The 20,757-nt window shown below is 37.3% G+C and overlaps 1 protein-coding gene across 17 annotated transcripts in view; it reads left to right on the top strand.

The window, feature by feature from the left end:
- LOC105498448 (MIER1 transcriptional regulator) overlaps positions 1–20,757 on the top strand; it is a 64,171-nt gene that overhangs the window by 16,409 nt on the left and 27,005 nt on the right. For all 17 annotated transcript variants that reach the window (XM_011770550.3, XM_011770537.3, XM_011770536.3 and 14 more), the window contains 4 exons: positions 4,879–5,024; positions 17,076–17,237; positions 18,177–18,309; positions 19,007–19,071. In XM_011770550.3, coding sequence (XP_011768852.1) covers positions 4,879–5,024; positions 17,076–17,237; positions 18,177–18,309; positions 19,007–19,071 — 506 coding nt within the window. The remainder of the gene's footprint in view (positions 1–4,878; positions 5,025–17,075; positions 17,238–18,176; positions 18,310–19,006; positions 19,072–20,757) is intronic.

Here is a 20,757-nt window from a genome sequence, read left to right as displayed (position 1 = left end):
TCATTGGACTCTGAGGGTTGGACTAGATCACATCCATGTCCTTTTTAAATGACTAGTGTACTCAGTTGACGCTGATTTTGTCCTTTTGATTTCAGCTGAAAGCATCTTACTCTTTTTAATATGCTTGAGAGTAAAGTGCATTAGACTTTGTGCATTTCTGAAACTCAACCATTTTTTTTGAACTTTCTGTTTTATATGTATATCTTGGATGGTTAAGATTGGGAGTAATCTGATCTTACATAAGTGTTAGGTCACTATATTCATTTTTAGGACATGGAATTATTTCTGTTTTTTTTTTTCAAACACAGAAATTGTTTTCATAGAAAAAATAGGTCCTACTTGTTTTTTATAGTATTGTGATATTGCAAATAAAACTGAGATATTTCTGATGAATTTTTGAGGCATTCATCCGATAGTACATACACACATAAAATAATTACTAAGAAAGTGGTATTAGTAAGTGGCTTTCTCAGTTTCCATTACATTTGAATCAGCCTAGGCTGAACTGGAAGAATAATGGAGTTTGAAGAATACAAATGTTGGCCAGGCGCAGTGGCTTATGCCTGTAATCCCAACACTTTGGGAGACCAAGGCAGGTGGATCACTTGAGGTCAGGAGTTTGAGACCAGCCTGGCCAACATGGTGAAATCCTGTCTCTTCTAAAAATGCAAAAATTAGCCAGGCACGGTGGCACATGCTTGTAGGCCAGCTACTTGGGAGGCTGAGGTGGGAGAATCCTTTAACCCAGGAGGTGAAGGTTGCAGTGAACTGAGATCACGCCACTCCAGCCTGAGCTATAGAGCGAGACTCCTTCTCTCAAAAAAAAAAAAAAAGTCTTTGATCGCTTTGCTACTTGTTGAATACTTAACAGATTGAATGTTTTCAGTTTTCAGTTTAGTTCAATTTTCAGAAAATCCGGTTTTCTTTAGCTTGTTTTCAGACTGAGATAGATCTTTTGGGTTAGACAGTATTTGTTATATGAGGCTTCTGCCCAGGGCAGTGTTTATTGTTCTTATAAATAATGCTAATTACAACCAGTTATAAAAGTTGGTAGAGAAAATTAGCAATAGTCATGTAAAAAATTTTTCGGTCCCCTGGGGAAAAGGCTGTATCCTTTGTAGCATCTGTACTTTGCAATCAGTGCTAGTAATAATAGTCACATGATCACATTAATTGCTTTGTTTGTAGTCTCCAGTGTAAGCCAAAGTAGAGGCACAATGTAAGGCTTTTTACCTGTCAGACTAGTAGCCGTTAGAGGTAGGGAATTATGGAGGTGAAGATAATTTAAAAAGTGGTTAAATGAGTAGACATGATACAAACTAAATTTACCTTTGAAAAGATATAAGGTACCTTTTCAGCAGTAGCATGGGATTTCATGACAAAGCAGTGACATTTGCCTAACTCTGATGCAAAATACTTAATGTATACAAAGCACCAGACCCATTACCCCTAATGATTTATCATTGGGATTTTTTTTTCCCTAGGAGACAGCCTAATGGTGGACCTAGCTATTGACAAGAATAAGATGGTTAGTTGGTTCTAAGGAACAAGGCAAAAAGAAGTCAGATGAAACAGATCAGATTAAGGAAAGAGAAAAACTGAAAATGGAAAGTTTATGGAAAAAAGCGTAGTGTGCATGTAGGGAAAGGAATTGGAGTGAGACAGGAAGTAGTTCACCTACACTTTGTTATTTGATGTAATAAGGGAGTGAAATGGCAAGTCTTCATACATAATTGGCTTTGCAAATAATAACAAAAAATGGACATCAGGTGAGTTATAACACATGATTTGATGCTGTGTACCCGTGAACTTGAATTTTTTAAAAAGTCAATAGAGTATAACAAGGAATTAAGCATAATTATTTTTGATATTACCTGTGTCCAATTACATTTATATTGAGTGGGATAATAGTATACAAAGAGATGGTGTGAAGACTTTTTAGGGTCTTTCTGTCCACAAGGGAGAAAAGTATAGCATCATTTGTAGGGATACATATTTACTGGACCACTCAGTGTTCCAGAAGATTCCTGAGTGAACTGAAAAGTTTGAGGAGAGTTTTCTTTTGAAAACTCAGAAGAGAAAAGGATTGGGACAGAAAACTACACCTATATTCTCAAATTGTACGCCTATGAAACCCTTGTGTCCATTCCCTCAAGCAGTACTAAGATGCTCTGCTGAAACTGTGCTAAGCTTTTCTTAATTTCTGGAAGAAAATTAAGATAATACGCTTTTCTAAAAGTTTTTATTTTGTAAATTATTCTAAAACTTTGATAAGCGTTAATTCATTTTTACTATACACTGGTAGAAGGTATCTGACTTGGCATATAATTATGTTTTTAGTTTTCTATTTAGTATCAGTTCCTCCCTCCCTCCTTCCTTCTCCCTTTCCTTCCCTTTCTTCCTTTCTTCCTTTCTTCCTTTCTTTTTTCCTTTCTCTTTCTTCCTTTCTTTTTTGAGATGAGGTCTCACTGTGTTGCCCAGGCTTTTCTTGAACCCCTGAGCTCAAGCAATCCTCCTGCCTTGGCCTCCTAAAGTACTGGGATTACAGACATGAGCCACTGCGCCTGGTCTAGTATCAGTATTGTGCTTCTGAAAGGGCACAATGATGTTAAGTGCTTCGCCATGTGACCTGGCTGGCATTCACTTGTCTTAGTACATAGACTCTCGTTGAGTATTCTTTGAGGCGGTATACTAAATTAATTTACGGGAGGCTTGGAGTGCAATAAAAGCATAGGTGTTGGGATTAGTATACCCAGAATTCAAATTCATCTTTGCCGTTTACTGGCTTTGTAAGTTTAGACTTGCTACTTAAAATCTCTAAGCCTTGAGTTTTTATTTTGTTTTTTTCCTCTTTAAATGGGGTGATAATACCTACTTCGTAGGATTATTTGAAGATTAATTGAGATAATGTATATGACGTGCTTGAACATACTGTCTGGCACATAGTAAGCACTCAAAAAATGATTCTTTTGAAAATTGTTGTAACTGAAAAACCCTAAGCCTTGGGCACTCCTTTATTCATAATAGTCAGATTTTCAAGAAGTCAGCTCTGTCTCTTTGCTTTACTTATTGGTTCTCTTTCTGGAGTGAAATGAAAGAATAGGTACATCTATTAATGTCTAACCATCAACAGTTAAAACTTTAAAAATTGCTAATTTTTCAGTGTTCAGTAACTCATTTGTTTATTAGTAAACAATGCTTTTGCAAATCTAGGTCCACATTGGCAGTAGTAAAACATGGGGATATTTTACAGACTATGTATGCCCAGCCTTTGCATTATGCTATTTACAAAGCTTGACCCTATAGGGTCCAGCAGTATTCCCCAACCACATGTCAGTTACCTACTAGATTATTTTAATGACTTTGATAAGAGTTCTGTATGCAGTTTTAATAAATTTTGCTCTTCTACTCAGTCTTTTGGGTTATTTCTGATCAAAATCCACTAAATTAAGGACAGCTACCCAAATATTAGATTTTTTTTTTTTTAAAGTCAGGCCCTTGCTCTGTTTCCCGGGCTGGAGTGCAGTAGTGTGATCATGACTCACTGTGGCCTTGACCTCCCAGGCTCAGGCAGTTCTCCTGCCTCAGCCTCCTCACTGACTGGGATGACAGTCGCACAGCACCACACCCAGCTAATTTTTAAATTTTTTTTAGAGATGGGGTCTCGTTATATTGCCCAGGCTTGTCTCAAACTCCTGGGCTCAAGTGATCCTCCCGTCTTGGCCTCGTGAAGTGCTGGGATTAAAGCATGAGCAACTACATCCAGCCACTAGAATGTATTTTCAAGGAAGTACTTACAGAATAATAATATTTGAGTGCAGCTGTGTCTTCACTAGACTGTGTATTCAGATGACTGTATATTTCACATGACTATACAGTCATCCCTCGGTATCTGTGAACCTCCCTCGGATACCAAAATTGTGGATGCTCAAATCCCTGATACAAAATGCGTAGTATTTGTGTGTAACCTATGCACATTCTCTTATATGCTTTACATAATCTCTGGTGTGTGTGTGTGTGTGTGTATGTATATATATATAAAAAATACCTAATATAGGTAAACACTGTGTAAATAGTTACACTGTGTTGTTTGGGGAATAATGACAAGAAAAAAGCCTGTACATGTTGAAGGCAGACAGAGGTTTTTTGTTTGTTTTTTCTCTTAATATTTTCAGTCTGCTGTTGGTTGAATCCACAGACACAGAAGCCGAGGGCTGACTTACAGTCTCCTCATGGGCCAGAGGAGTTCAAACTCTTTGGGTCTATCAAACATCAATCAAATGGTTAAGAATTGTGTTTTTTAGGGCCAGGTACACCTGTAATCCCAGCACTTTGGGAAGCCAAGGCAGGTTGATTGCTTGAGCCTGGGAGTCCAAGACCAGCCAGGCAACACAGCAAGACCCTGCTTTTACCAAAAAAATATTTAAAAATTAGCTGGGTGTGGTGGTTGTATTCCCAACTACTTTGGAGGTAAAGGTAGAAGGATCGCTTGACTCTAGGAGGTCGAGGCTGCAGTGAGCTGTGATTGTGTCACTGCACGCTAGCCTGAGACAGAGCGAGACCCTGTCTCAAAGAAGAAAAAGACAAAAAAGAATTGTGACTTTTTTCCACAGGAAAAACCTGTTCTTATTGGATATGACCATTTATTATTTACAACTTGTTTCATATTTATAACATTATAAACACTTTTAAAACTGTAAACATTTTCCTCCCATTTTGCCGTTGTAACTGTTAAAAAGCAATATCTAATAGTTGCTGTGCGTAGCTTTTTCTTGGTACTTTTGACTTACATCCAGCTTCAAATAAAAATAAATACATTAATATTAATAAGATCCACTTAATTTGGTTTACCAAACTTTTTGAAATATTCCTTACCAGGAGGTTCAGCAACATCAGATGACCATGAATTTGATCCATCAGCTGACATGCTGGTTCACGATTTTGATGATGAACGAACATTAGAAGAGGAAGAAATGATGGAAGGAGAAACAAACTTCAGTTCTGAAATAGAAGATCTTGCAAGGGTAAATAACATGTAGAGCTAGGGTATGAATTAGTTGTGACTTTTTTGTGGAAAGGGAAGATTTGAAATTTTGATTCTCTGTTTAGGAGAGAAATTGTTTTATATATTAACGACTGAAAAATTCTGTGTGATCATAGGTGGTATATTTAAAGTTTGAAAAGAAAGGCTTTTAAAAACAATGACTTTATTATGTGAAATAACAGAATTCACATAGTTACTTTGGTAAAACATAGACTATTAAAGGATTCTACTACAAAAGGTCTGGTCAAAAATAGACTATAAAAGGATTCTGCACAGCCTCTTATATACCCTTTGTCCTTCCCCAGTTACCATATCTTTTACTTATTCTCCTTCAGAGCCAAAAATGTCTTGAAATATCATTTTCCATTCACTACATAAAGTGCTCTAGATTATCTCCATCTCTTCCTATCAAGGTGACCAGTGAACTTTCCTTGTTATATCTATTGTTATGTTCACTTTTCTCTTGCTACCTTACTTTTTCTCAGCAGTATTCAATGTAGTTTAACACTCCCTTCTTTTACTTGAATTCTGGAGTACACCACAGTCTGGTTTTCTTTATCTTTTTGTTCCTATTCAGTATCTTTTGCAGACTCTTCTTCCCTTACTCAAGATTTACATTTTGGCAGTTTGTAATTCTCAGTTTGGACCTTCTTTTTTTCTCTCCTGTCTTTGTCTGGATCAGTGCTTCTCAAAATGTAGTATGAGGGTCAGCTGCATTAGAATCAGCCATGTACTTACTTTAAGAAGCAGATTTTTAGACCTCTCCCCCGGCATGAATCAGAATCTCTGGAGGTGGGGTTCAGATCCACATCTTCATTAAGTAAGTTGGCATTATATGTACACCAAATTTGAAAGTCACTAAGCTGTGTGATTGAATTTATTCCCATGGTGTCTATATGCTTAGTATTCTTTAGTTTCTATTTCTAGCATTAACCTATTTACTGTCTCCAGTTTTGTTTATCCACCTTGACATTTCTGCTTGCTTATCTCAACGGCCATCTCTAAATTATAAATGTCCAAAACAGAACTATTGACTGTTGTTTTTTTCTCTACTTGTTTTTTCCCTGTTCTATCAGTAAAAAGTGGCACTACTGTTTACCCTGTAGCCTAAGTCAGAAACCAATGAGTCATTTTCCTTCTCTTTCAGTATCTTACTTCTAAATAAACCTATCATTGGTATCCACAAGAATATCCCTTAGCCGACTCTTTAGCTCCATTGCTGCCTAGGTTGCCATTATTTCTAGCCTAGACTATTGCAGTAACTTCCTAACTGGTTTCCCCATTTCCTCTTTTACCATCTTTCTCCTGATACATTTCCACCCAGCAGCCATAATCTTCTTTTCAAAACGTAAATCAATTTATATCAACCTCCTGGCTTCCTATTATAAACAAAGAAAACCCAAACTCCTCAACCAGGCCAGCAAGGCCACCTTTATGATAATGGCTTTTCATCCATGTATCATACTACCTATGTTATAGCCACACTAGCTGCTTTTGTTGTTAAATAAGCGAGTTTCTTCCTGCCTCAAGGATTTTCAGCTTATTCTCACTGAATAAGCTGAAGCCCAAGGCCGGCTACTTATCCTCTGGGTTCGGTGTTGCCTCCTCAGAATAGCAGCCTTTCCTGTCCCCTAATTAACTTTTAATTAGTTTTGTTTTGTTTTGTTTTATTTATTTATTTATTTATTTATTTATTTATTTATTTATTTATTTTTACCACTGTATCCTATTCAATGCTTTCTTTAGTGTTAGGACACAATTTATAATTGTTTCTTTATTGGCTGTACCGCCACTGGTTTTGAGAAGATAAAATGAAATAAAATGACTGTGTTATTCAACAGTATATTTCATGGTACCTTGCAAGAGTGTTCACTCAAAAGTATTGTATGAATGAATGGATATCAGTCTGGTATGTTCTAATAAAATTTTATCATGCATATGATTTCCCGTACTCCATGATAAAAAGAACATAAGAAATAAGACATAGTTTCAGTCTTTAAGGATTTAGAATACATAATGTCATGGAAAATGTGCTTATACTTTTATGGTAATAAAGACTTATGTCTCATGATTTTAGTTTGTAACTTTTTAAAGGATACATTCAAAGAGCTCAGAAAGGAGTTCTATTACTGTTTATTCAAATCTTGTTAGGTGATCCCATTGTGGGATTAGAGCTGGCTTTGGGATTAGATCATTTAGTGATTACAGCTGACTTAATCCACAATGTGTGAATAATTTAATGTGTCAAAGTTATATATTGGCTATCACAAAAGTCTTTCAAGAATGGGTTAAAAAGCATATGAAAGGGCCGGGCGCGGTGGCTCACGCCTGTAATCCCTGCACTTTGGGAGGCCGAGGCGGGCGGATCACGAGGTCAGTAGATCGAGACCATCCTGGCTAACACGGTGAAACCCCGTCTCTACTAAAATACAAAAAATTAGCCGGGCGCGGTGGCAGGCGCCTGTAGTCCCAGCTACTCCGGAGGCTGAGGCAGGAGAATGGCGCGAACCCGGGAGGCGGAGCTTGCAGTGAGCCGAGATGGTGCCACTGCACTCCAGCCTGGGCGACAGAGTGAAGACTCCGCCTCAAAAAAAAAAAAAAAAAAAAGCATATGAAAGGCTGGGCATAGTGGTTTATGCCCGTAATCTCAGTACTTTGGAAGGCCAAGGCAGGAGGATTACTTGAGGCCTGGAATTCAAGACCAGCCTGGGCAACATAGTGAGACCCACATCTCTACCAAAAAATTTTTAAAAAGATGAATTAGGCATGGTGGCAAGCACCTGTAGTTCCAACAATTCATGAGGCTCAGGTGGGAGGATTGCTGGGGCCCAGGAATCTGAGGCTGCAGTGAGCTATGATAGCACCACTGCTCCCCAGCCTAGGTGACAGAGTAAAAATGTTACTACTATTTACCCTGTTGTTTTAACTGTGTCTCTGAAAACAGGGCACTTGAAGAACTTGGAGTCAGAACTATTCTTTAAAAGTAGGCTGGGAAGCGATTCAAAAACAGTTATAATTGAATGATTCAGAATCTAGATTCTGAATCAAGGGAAACAGTTGATTTAACAATCATAGTCACTTCATGTATTTCTGAAGTGAGAAGACAATTATTTTCAGTTTGCCTATATTCAGAGAAGCATCTATCACTTTAGATATATTTTTTGCTTCTGAATAGCCATCTGTGGGATAAAAGGTACAGTAATAAAATCTTATACTTTTTGTCTTATATTCTGTATTAGCTCAAATACTAATTAGCAAGAGAAAATAAGTACAGTTTTCATAATGGGTTATGAGTTAGAATGATTTTTTTCTATTTCAGAAAATGAAATATTTATTACATTTAATTAGTAGAAAATTACTAATGGGCTGTGCTAAAATTTTGGTTATATCATTGCCTTTTCCTGTTTCTGTCTCCTATTCCTTTCCCCAGCCCCATATAGTGCCTTAAAACTTGCTTTCAAGTGACTCTGCCTTAGGAAATAGAAGTTAAAATAGAATTATTTATAGAGATAGGGAAAAAAAGACAGTTGAACCAATCCTTTATCATCCTTTCAACTAGGCAACCTTATACCTTCTCAGATTCTTCTCTGACTTCTCCCAGAAACAATTAAAGCTTTGTTTTAAGTAGCACAGAATGCTTTTCATCTATAACCTGAAGCTAAGCAATATTTTGGAGCCAATTTGTTGGATTTCCTAGAGTTACTAACTCTTTAGATATAAACCAAACAAAATCCTTGTTGTTTTTATTTAAAAAGTGAATAAGATTTTGTTGTGTTGATTATTTATTTGCTTTTATAGAAGCAAAACATTAGTTATGTCAGGGATTGATAAAGTGTTTTTCACCTTACACTTCGGTTGCATGAAATGAATTTTTGATGTATTGTGGCAGGACTCTGACATTCATTCAGGAAATATCAATAACTATATAGCATTTGGTTTTAAGTTCATTGAATTTGAATTCTAGAATTTTCAGTGAAAACTAATGATAGACGTTTTGATGTGTATTGTTACATTTGTATGCATGGATTATGGCAATATAAAAGATAACATGTTTTAATAAAATTGGGTATATAGGTTATTATTTATTGTGGGGATCTTGAAGGGAATATCAGAATCATTCTCATAGTAAATAGACTTTTGTTTTTTTGAGACAGAGTCTCACTCTGTTGCCTGGGCTGCAGTGCAGTGGCACGATCTCAGCTTACTGCAGTCTCTGCCTCCTGGGTTCAAGCAATTCTCCTGCCTCAGTCTCTCGAGTAGCTAGGATTACAGGCGTGTGCTAATTTTGGTATTTTTAGTAGAGACAAGGTTTTACCATGTTGCCCAGGCTGGTCTCGAACTCCCGGCCTCAAGTGATCTGCCCATCTCAGCCTCCCAAAGTGCTGGGGTTACAGGCATGAGCTGTTGCACCTGGCCATAGATGGACTTTAGTTTGCTACAAATAGAAACACTTGCGTTTAACTCTGTTTTCCAAATGAACTCTTTAAAATCAGAGACTCTAAATGGGCACAATTGTGGCAGTCCATTTGGGAAAAGAAAGATCTAGATTGCAGTATCTTCATGTATTTAGATATATTTTATAAAAATCACACTATAACAGTATCAGTACTTAATATATACTTTTAAAGTACCAGATGTGTTCCATCCAGTGAATCTCCAGAGCTAGAGAATAATTAAAATGTGAGATTAAAATGTGAGAGATTGAAGTATACACACATTATATAGATAGAAAAGAAATCTCAGTGTGAGGATTATAAAGAAGAGTTCACTGCCTTCATTCCTATATGGTTGTATCTTCTAGTCAAGCCCCAGCCCCAAGAGGTTGGTTACCTTAGGAACCATCTCTCTAGTTCAGTCTGGATGTGGTCCCTTAGGCCTTTTTGGCTGGAAATCAGCCTCTTCTTCCTATCTTCATTAGCATTTTATTGGTAAGTCAGTTTTGGTACAACAGGTGTAAGAAGAGTACTATCTCCATCCATCAAATGGCCCTGTCTTGAAGGTCAGCATCTGCCATTTCTTAATGACTAACCTCCTGATGTGAGGGAGAAGGAGCTAGGAACTAGCACCTCTTCTGCAGCTAGGAGTTGGATGCCACTCCAACCTTATAATATGTTGGTGTTTGATAACTTTACCCTATTGTCTTGAAATTAGAGCAGACTTAACTTGAGATATAGTATATGGTGTTTATCCTTTTTGATACAGGGTCTTACTCTGTCACCCTCCCAGGCTCATGCGATCCACCTGCCTCACCACCTGCATAGCTGAGACTGTAGGCACACTACTATGCCCGGCTAATTTTTTATTTTTTGTAGAGATGGGTTCTTGCTCTGTTGCCCAGGCTGGTCTTGAACTCCTGTGTGCAAGCAGTCCTCCCACTTTGGCCTCCCAAAGTGCTGGGATTATAGGCGTGAGCCACCGAGCCTGGTCAGTTTATCTTTTAAAAACTCAATTTCTCCCACCTTCAGCCAGCCTTCCTTTAGCTTATGCAGACATGATTGCCCCTCCTTTTGTTACAGTGTAAAACAACTCATTTCTTAAAGTACAATCTGCAAATACAGTGTGTATTCCTGTTTTTGTTTTTTTTTTTAATTTAATTTTTTAGAGACAGGGTGTCGTTCTGTCATGCTGGCTGGAGTGCAGTGGTGCAGTCATAACTCAAGCACCCTCAAACTCCTGGGTTCATGCCTTCCTCTCGCTTCAGCCTCCTGAGTAGTTAGGACTGCAAGTGCATGCCACTGTGCCTGGCTACATTCCAGTATTTTTATTTATCATGTACTATGCTCACTTTCTTTATTTCTCACAGATTATCAGCCCTCTTAGTTCACATTATAACAGGATGCTGTATACTTAACCTGATGTTAGATTTTGAAGAAGGCAGTATATACGCATATGTACAGAAGGGCAGTGTAAAGCAGTGAGTTAAACTGCCCAGGTTCGCAATCCAGCTCTACTTCTTATTTCAGTTTGTGACTTAGGATAGGTTACTTAAGATTGTTAAACTTCAGATGTTATTACAAGAATAATATATCTAAAGCACTTAACATAATATTTGGCACATAATAAACACAAAATAAATCTTAGTAGTTAATGTCATTCATAAGATTCAAAAAAGTCCCTGACCTATAACTGAAAATTTACAACTTGACACATAATTTTCTCTTACACTCTGTTCTCCCCTTTTTATACTCTTTTAACACTTACGTGAATGGGATTAAAACACTGTGCCACTTTATTGTGATGTTTCAATTTAAATTGAAGTAAGCCCTTGAGTAACTGGTAGAATGTAGCCTTTGGTAATATAAACTAATGAGAAATTCTCTGGAACAGGTGGCTGACAGGCCCTGGTATAATAGTGTACTACTTTTGGCCAAGTTTTATTCATCCTTAAGTCTTTTTTTCAGAGGGAAATAACAGAATATTTGTGTTACACCATATAATTACTGTTTATAGCATCGGAATTTGGGGGTGCAGAGACAGAAATCTGTCTGTAACTAGATTACACACAGTCTAACCTCAAACTAGGTTAGACAAAATGAAGAATTTCATGTAAGTCTCATGGAATTTCATTAAAGGAGGGATATATCTGCTCCCCAGGGACTCAAGTGCCACCAGAATTTATTTTCTCTATTTCTGCTTGTCTACATGGTTTACCTCTTTTTGTTTTTGAGACAGTGTCTCACTTTGTCACTCAGGCTGGAGTGCAGCAGTGCAGTCTTGGCTCACTGCAGCCTCGGCTCACTGCAGCCTCGACCTCCCTGGATGAAGCCATCCTCCTGCCTCAGCCCCCCTAGTAGCTGGGACTATGAGCATGCACCACCACACCCAGCTAATTCTTGTTGTATTTTTTGTAGGGACAGTGTTTCACCATGTTGCCCAGTCTGGTCTCGAACTCCTGAGCTCAAGTGATCTGCCTACCTTGGCCTCCCAAAGTGCTAAGATTACAGGCGTGAGCCACCATGTCCCACCTGACTCACCTGACTTCTCTTTTCAGACCAACTTTCTTCATATGATGCTGTCAGTTTGTAGGTCTCCCACATTTACTTCTTGAGATAGTCTGTGCTTCTTTCTTAAGTTGCTGTTGATAAAAATCCAGAAACAAAGTATGGACAAGCGTGGGTCATGTGCCCACTCCAAATATATGGCCAGAGAATACAGTGATTCCAATTATGTCAGCTGCTGTGGTCCAGGAGGTGAACTTTCAAGGAAAATAAATGTTTGGAATGGAAGAAAGAACATTTCAAAGTACAGAAATAGAAGAGAGTAGGAGAGGCTTGCAGGGGAAATAAATAATCCTTATGTGATGCTTGTTTATGCTTGCTAAATCTTTAAGTACTTCAGTTAGCACAAACCAGGAACACAAATACATGCTATTGCAATTTGAAACAGGATTCCTCAGCAAAATTGATTCTGGTTTTTATCGTAGGTGTAGCCCAGAGTTTGATGCAAGATTTTCACTTTTACCTTAGATTAAATAAGAGACTTTTTATGCTGTCATGCTTCAAGTTGTATTTTTGGTGGTGATGATTTTTTCTTTGTTGCTTACTAAGCTGATATTACTCACCTGATATTGGGTGACAGCTGAGTTACAAGTTTAATACTATTAAGTAAGCATTTTTTTTTTTCTTTTTTTTTTAAATTTTCTTGAGACAGGGTCTTACTGTGTCGCCCAGGCTGGAGTGCAGTGACACAGTCTCGGCTCACTGCAGCCTCTGCCTCCTGGGTTCAAGCAGTTGCCTCAGCCTCCTGAGTAGCTGGGATTACATGCCAGCACCACCATGCCTGGCTAGTTTTTGTATTTTTAATAGAGATGGGGTTCCACCATGTTGGCCAGTCCAGTCTTGAACTCTTGACCTCAAGTGATCTGCCCCCTCAGTCTCCCAAAGTACTGGGATTACGGGTGTGAGCCACTGCGCCCAGCATAAGTAAGCATTTTGTTGATTAAGTAAGGATATTTTGTTTACATTTGATAAAACCCATCTAAAAATAACCTTGTGTAAAAATAAACTATTAGAAGGTATATGAATGTGTAGTTGGGTACAAGGAATATATGGAACCAGGGATTCAGCATCACCAGGACCTCCATCTCTCCTAATCCCTGGTTGAATCCTGTTGCGTCTCTTAAATTTTTTCTTTTCCACAACCACTAATTTCATTTAGTTTCTGATCATAATACAGGTGAATGTGTAGTGAATGATAGCAGTGGATTCCCACTTGGCTCAGTCTGCTTGGCAAGCAAACTAAATCTTCCCCTGCCTAAGTTCATGTTGAGTGTTTTATTGTGTGTGTAATTTCCCCTAAATACTTCCATAGTGTTAGTAACCATTCAGTATGCTCAAATTGAGTCAGGAATATAACAGATCCCTTTAAAAATTACATAGAACTAGAGAAAGTAGTTAAAAATAGTAATCCTCACTTTCATTAATCTGTAACTGATCTTTTCAGTAATGTGTAGCCTTCTGAAATGATACTTTTTTTTTTTTTAGTTACTATAAATGGTATGTCTGCTCTAATCAGGGTGACTGGATTATTCATTTTTGTTTCTGTACCTGTGCATTTGTCATTTGCTGTGACTTGAATGATTTTTCTCCATCTGTGCCAGTTCTATTACGATTGTAATTCAAGCATTCCCCCTCTAAATGCACTGTGATCAGGCCACTTTTGACTCTCTGTTCTCTGCTTAGTCAATATTGGAGGTGTTGGAGAATTTTTCTTTGAGAAATGAATTTTTTTCTTTTTCCTTTTTCCTTTTTTTTTCTTGAGACAGTCTCACTCTGTCACCCAGGCTGGAGTGCAGTGGCATGATCTCATCTCACTGCAACCTCTGCTTCCTGGGTTCAAGCAATTATCCTGCCTCAGCCTCCTGAGTAGCTGAGAGTACAGGTGTGCACCACCATGCCTATGGCTGATTGTTTTGTATTTTTAGTGGAGTTGGGGTTTTGCCTTGTTGACCAGGCTGGTCTTGAACTCCTGACCTTAAGTGTTCTGCCAACCTCAGCCTCCCAAAGTGCTGGGATTACAGGCGTGTGCCACTGCGCTTGGCCTGAGAAATGAATTTTTATAAAGTGAGTCACACTTCTCATCTGTATATCCAAGAGGGAAAAACCTTAATCTAACTATGATTGTCAGACATTCTACATTCTTGATAATGGTTAAAAAAGAAAAATTTTTTCTCCATGTAGTTAGTATGTCACCTATCCTTTCGACAAATATTTGAGCTGGATATCATATGTCATATGATAAGCTTTATTAAAGTTAATGTTCAAGCTTTATTACCTCCCATTGGATAAGGTGATTTGCAGGTATCTCATCCAGACCTGTGAGATTAGTGGTTTCCAAGGTGGTCTTATACCAGCAGCATTAGCATCACCTGAGATTTTTTTTTTTTCTTTTTTTAATTGTAGGTTCTCAGGCGTCACTGGAGACTTACTAGGTCAGAAACTTGGGTGAGGCTCAGCAGCCCGTTTTAGTAAACCCTCAAGGTAATTCGGATGCCCTTAAGACAGACCAATGGTAGAGAGCCTGAGGGCATTTATTTGGTTGATTATACACCTCTTTTTTTTGGAGTGAACCAAGTACCATGATCTTGTCAGAAGATGAGTTCAAAATAGAGCACGGCTGTGTAATTAGCTGTGTGGTTTCAAAGGATTAGTTATAACACAGTTATAAAAATTAAAGGTAGTAGTAACAGGATAGTTTTGAGGATCAAATAATGAAACAAGTTTTTCATGAACTCTTAAGGCCTATGTAAATTTTAGTTGCAAACTGTTACGCTTATGTTTTATCTTTTTGGGGCCCTTATTCATACTAGTGACTTCAGTGGCTTTTCTTCACAATAGTGATCAGTTGCTAAACTTGCTTCTGATTTGGGGGTGCAGGGTGTGAGCCTAAGCAAAGTTAAATGACCTGAGATTAGGAGGTCTGGGTATTATAATAAAGTCTCTATCAGTGCAGATTTAATGGAATTGTGTGTTTTGACACTGCTTTCATTGTTGCAAGAAAAAAAGACAATGAAATCAAAGCACCTATCACAAATGCCTGACACATAGAAGACACTTTATGGCAGCTATTTGTTATTCTTGTGTATAAAACTAGCTTTATGCTGGGCACGGTGGCTCACGTTTCCAATCCTACATTTTGGGAAGCCAAGGTGGGCAAATCGCTTGCACCCAAGTGTTTGAGACCAGCCTGGGCAACATAGTGAAACCCTTCTCTATGAAAAATACAAAAATTAACCAGGCATGGTGGTGCACATGTATAGTCCCAGCTACTTGGGAGGCTGAGGTGGGAGGATCATTTGAACCCAGTGGGTTGAGGCTGCAGTGAGCCATGATCATGCCACTGCACTCCAGCCTGGGTGACAGAGCAAGATTCTGTCTCAAAAAAATAAATCTAGCCTTTTCATTACATTTCTCTTATTACACTTCTGTCTCTTATTTCGAAGTTTTTAGTTCCTAAGGACTGACTTCCCACATTCCCAAATAACCAATGTCCTGTACCAGATCCTTGGTACATGGACCAGATACTTGAACACTTAAAGCACTGTTGGTGTTGTACTTTGAGAAACACAGTATAAGAGCTATCAGTTGTTTGCCAGCGGCTTATTTAGCTAGAGTGGCAATACCTTGCCTTGATAAAGTTACCACTTTTTCAGGTTGTAGCTTCTGCAAATCATTAGGGGTCTTGGAATTGATTTATCTTTCAGAAATAGATTCACAAACATTCATAACCAGAATATCCATTTGTAATGTGAGATAGAAGTTTTGGATGATGCCTTCTTCCTAGTTCTTCATAAGAAAATCTTTTCAAATTATAATCATTAATTTTTTCTCACATGGATTTTGAGTGATGGAGGTTAATTGTGTCATCTAATCCAGTCTGATTTACCCATACCCATTGTAGCAATGTGTTTAACACACTAGCTAGACTTATTTCTTTCTTTCCATGACTGCTGGAGAAATATGAACCATGTCTTATTCATGATTACCCTTTTTTTCTAGCTTCTAAACTGATGATTTTTTGACTGTTTTGCTTCAGACCATGTGCATTGTATGTGGGTGTGCATGAGTGTATAATGTGTTCACATGATTTGGATTAAATTTTCTTTTTATAATCAGAATTCTGTTAACGTTTCCCTGATGCTGTGCATTTCTTGTTTTCTTGTTTACTGGTTAGAGTGAGTAGTTTGTATAGAAAGCTGATCTCATTTCATTGCATATGGACATTTCTTTTGCATCCACAGAGGGTCTGATTTTTGTGGGGATTGAGGGAAGTCCCTGGCCAAGGCACCGTGGTGTATTGATATGAATATGGGCTTTTGGAGTTAGACTGTTTAAATCTGGCTCTACTCCTTGTAACTTGTGTGATTTCTGAAGAAATGCTTAAGCTGTCAGCCTCTGTTTTCTCATCTATGAAATGGAAATAATATAACAAGTCGGTATGATAGATGGTAAGGATTGCATGAGATAATTTTATGTGTAAATGGAGATAACCATAGAAAAGAATATATGGTTAATGTAGTCCATTATCATTTCTGTATATTACTACTGGTTTTTGTTTTGTTTTGTTTTGTTTTTTCATGTGTTCGGGCTGAGCTCTGGATGCTCTGAATTTCATCTGCCTTTCTGGGTTTGTTAACTTAATTTATAGTCTAATTCTCGTTGTTCTATTTCTCCACCCTCAAGTATGGTACTCTTATTAAGAGTGGGCATCCATGCATAGCGTTAACTGTCATTGTGCATATATTGAATTGATTGCAAAAAGAATAGTCCATGTTAGACCAAGGCTACTTTTTAATTATACTTAAAAATCTTGTCAGCAATTGGAATTGGTTAATTTTATAGAAATACTAAAAAGATTGGGATATTCATGGGTTTCAGAAATATTTTCAATTTTACTTTTTTATGATCTGAGAATTCATGATACAGCTTTTATTCTTCAGTATAGAATGAATACTCCACAGATTTGTGGATTATAGCCTGGGAATCAGAAATATCACTGATTCAGAAATTAACTTTTATTTTTATTTATTTAGGAAGGTGACATGCCAATTCATGAACTTCTCAGCCTTTATGGTTATGGTAGTACTGTTCGACTACCTGAAGAAGATGAGGAAGAGGAGGAAGAGGAAGAAGAAGGTGAAGATGATGAAGATGCTGATAATGATGACAACAGTGGCTGTAGTGGGGAAAATAAAGTAAGTGTACATACATATATTTAAGATTGTAGTCTTTATTCTTGTTGAAGTTAAAATTTCTTAATACATTTTGATTACTTGTTTTTATAATCTTTACTTTTCCTGATTTTAAAAGTGTTAAACATTAAGATATTACAGAAATACATAACATAAAAATTGGAAATCCCCTGTAATCTGCTCCTGAGAGGTAACAGTTTGGTCTTCTCGTTTCAGGTTTCTTTTTTTTCCAGTGCTTATTCTAATTTATTTATACCAACTTTCTTTTTTTGTTTGTGTGGTTTTTTTGGAGATGGAGTCTCGCTCTGTCACCCAGGCTGGAGTGCAGTGGCGCTATCTTGGCTCACTGCAAGCTCTGCCTCCCAGGTTCACGCCATTCTCCTGCCTCAGCCTCCCAAGTAGCTGGGACTACAGGCGCCCACCACTACGCCTGGCTAAGTTTTTGTATTTTTAGTAGAGACAAGGTTTCACCACGTTAGCCAGGATGGTCTCGATCTCCTGACCTCATGAACCGCCTTGGCCTCCCAAAGTGCTGGGATTACAGGCGTGAGCCACCACACCTGGCCATTTATACCAACTTTCAAAAAAATGCTATTGCTTTTAAATAATGAAGGCTAATTGGCAGTTTGTGTTTATTTTTCTTTATTTTGAAATAATTTTAGATTTATAAAACTTTTAAAGCTAGTATAGAAAGTTCCTATATGATCCGCTTCTGCTGAGGTTAACATCTTGGTACGGTGCTAGTAACTGCAGATTGAATTATACCAGTTTTTCTGCTAATGTACTTTTTCCTGTTGCAGGATCCAACCCAGAATACGATATTACATCTAGTATATTCATTTTAGTCTTCTGCTTATATTAGAACAAAATTTATATGCTATGGCCTTTCATCTGCAACCATTTTCTTTACATCTTAAAGAAATTAAATTTATTATTCCTCAGGAGGAGAATATAAAGGATTCATCAGGTCAGGAGGATGAAACTCAGTCTTCCAATGATGATCCATCACAATCTGTTGCTTCTCAAGATGCCCAGGAAATTATCCGCCCACGTCGATGTAAATATTTTGATACAAGTAAGTGTTACTGGTTGATAATATTTGAATATAATTTTTACTATTTTAGGTATTACCTAAAATCCTCATTTTTTAAACTGGTCTTTAAATTCATTTAGTCTGAAATTCTTTTCAACAGTAAATGGATTTTTATTGTAAGTTATTAGTTTAGTAATGCACGGTCCCTGTTGTTAGTGAATATACTACGGTAATTGTGTCATGTACTGCTTGACTTCAGTTGTATTTGTTTTTTCCTTGCCCTGTTTTTAAATGTTTGTTTCATGGTCATCTTTTTATTTCTCATAGGCTTTCCCTTAGTTTCCATTTTTTACTTTCTTTGCCTCTTAGCCTTTTTTAGGTATATTGATAAATACACCTAAATTTCTCTAGTTTAAAAAGAAGAAAAACACTTGAAGAAAAATAAACTGTCATGAAATATGTAGTAAGGTAATATTATCTTTATTCTAAATCGGTTTTTTCCCATAAGTTTTTATAGGAAATCATTTCATGAGAATACAGTTACGTAGAAAGTTAATGGATTTTTTGGTTTTGTTTTTTTAAGTGATAGGGTGTTAATTATTTGGTTAGAAATATCTTGGCTTAATTCATTAGATATTTTTGAGCATATCCAAATATTTGATGGTAGATGTAAAAATAATTTGTAGATGTAGACAGCTTAAGCAGTCATTTTATAGTATTGGTGTCTTATTTATTCTAGACAGTGAAGTAGAAGAAGAATCTGAAGAAGATGAAGATTACATTCCATCAGAAGACTGGAAAAAGGTAGTTAGAACAATATTTTCCCAAAATTTAGATAAATTAATATTTTTTTAAAAGCCTAGTGTAATTATTTTTTACTAACTATGTATATTGATAAAATCGATGTAAGCCCTTTTATGACATTTAAATGTTTGGTAAATGTTCAGATTCCTTAACACATCTAGGTTAGAGATATATTTATCTTTTTATAAAATAAAATGAATTTAAAGGATTGGATTTTGTTGAGGAAGTTGGCACTCAAAATAAGATTAGAAATCTACATTTCTGGCCGGGTGTGGTGGCTCACGCCTGTAATCCCAGCACTTTGGGAGGCTGAGGCAGGCAGATCGCTTGAGCCCAGGAGTTTGAGACCAGCCTGGGCAGCATTGCGGGACCCTGTCTCTTTTTTTTTTTTTTGAGACGGAATCTCGCTCTGTCACCCAGGCTGAAGTGCAGTGGCCGGATCTCAGCTCACTGCAAGCTCTGCCTCCCGGGTTTATGCCATTCTTCTGCCTCAGCCTCCCGAGTAGCTGGGACTATGGGCGCCCGCCACCACTCCCGGCTAGTTTTTTGTGTTTTTTTAGTAGAGACGGGGTTTCACCATGTTAGCCAGGATGGCCTCCATCTCCTGCCCTCGTGATCTGCTTGTCTCAGCCTCCCAAAGTGGTGGGATTACAGGCTTGAGCCACCATGCCTGGCCCCCTGTCTCATTTTATAAAACAAAACAAAAAATAAAACAAAAATCCACATTTCTGATTTAGTCCTGAAGTAGTGCTGAATTAGGCATTTGTTGCCCTGTAAAAAGTATCATATATATATTTTTCAATATTATGGAAAGCAATTGTGGAGGCTTTGATATTTGTTAAGTAAATTTTGTTTAGTAGTTTGTAAGTTTTTCATTCTGTATTACTTTATAAAAGGAAAACTCTCCAAATGATTGGATTTAATGTTGACATTTATAACTGGTAAGCTTATTGTGTGAAGAAACAGATTTGGCTTCTTCATAACTATATACAACTTAATTTCTGAAATGAATTTAAAGATAATATATTGAGATTAGTTTTTAATTATAAAATATATAGCATATAATTAATCATACAGTTAAGTTAAAGAATTTTAAGTTATTGTAAAAGAACTGAGCTCTTAGGAAAATCTGTCAAAATGTTATGTAGAATTAGCTGGTTGCAATGATGTTTTCCTTTGTTGTCCCAGCTTGGGAGGCTGAGGTAGGCGGAATCACTTCAGCCCAGGAGTTTGAGACCAGGCTGGGCAACCTAGTGAGACCCCGTGTCTTCAAAAAAATTTTTTATGTAGAACTGGTTAAAACAAATCATTTATATAAAAGAAATAATGTTATTTTTGTTGAGAGACAAGATTAGCCCAGTGTGCGGTATGTGTTAATTTGAGCAAATGATGGAACTCAAGACAGAAAACAAGAATCACAAAAGTTTATTTGTGTGGCCCATTTGGGCAATGGTTCTTTCATCCTGTTTTTAATCTGATTCCTGCAGTAAGCAGAAATTAAGATGAAAAAAGCTAGAAACCATGGGAGTCCTTTTAAATTGCTGTCCCACTACATATTCAAGTTTATGTATCTTCAACATATGTTGTTTTTTTAATCTGGAGTGTTCAGTAGAGTATTTGATTAAGCATTCAGTGCTTTTTTTTAAATGCAAGAACAAAAGCTAAGAGGTAGAACACCTTCATTGC

Source organism: Macaca nemestrina, chromosome 1, assembly GCF_043159975.1.
Source record: "Macaca nemestrina isolate mMacNem1 chromosome 1, mMacNem.hap1, whole genome shotgun sequence".
In the NCBI taxonomy this organism is placed as follows: Eukaryota; Metazoa; Chordata; class Mammalia; order Primates; family Cercopithecidae; genus Macaca; species Macaca nemestrina.
This window is presented reverse-complemented; position numbering and strand designations above follow the sequence as displayed.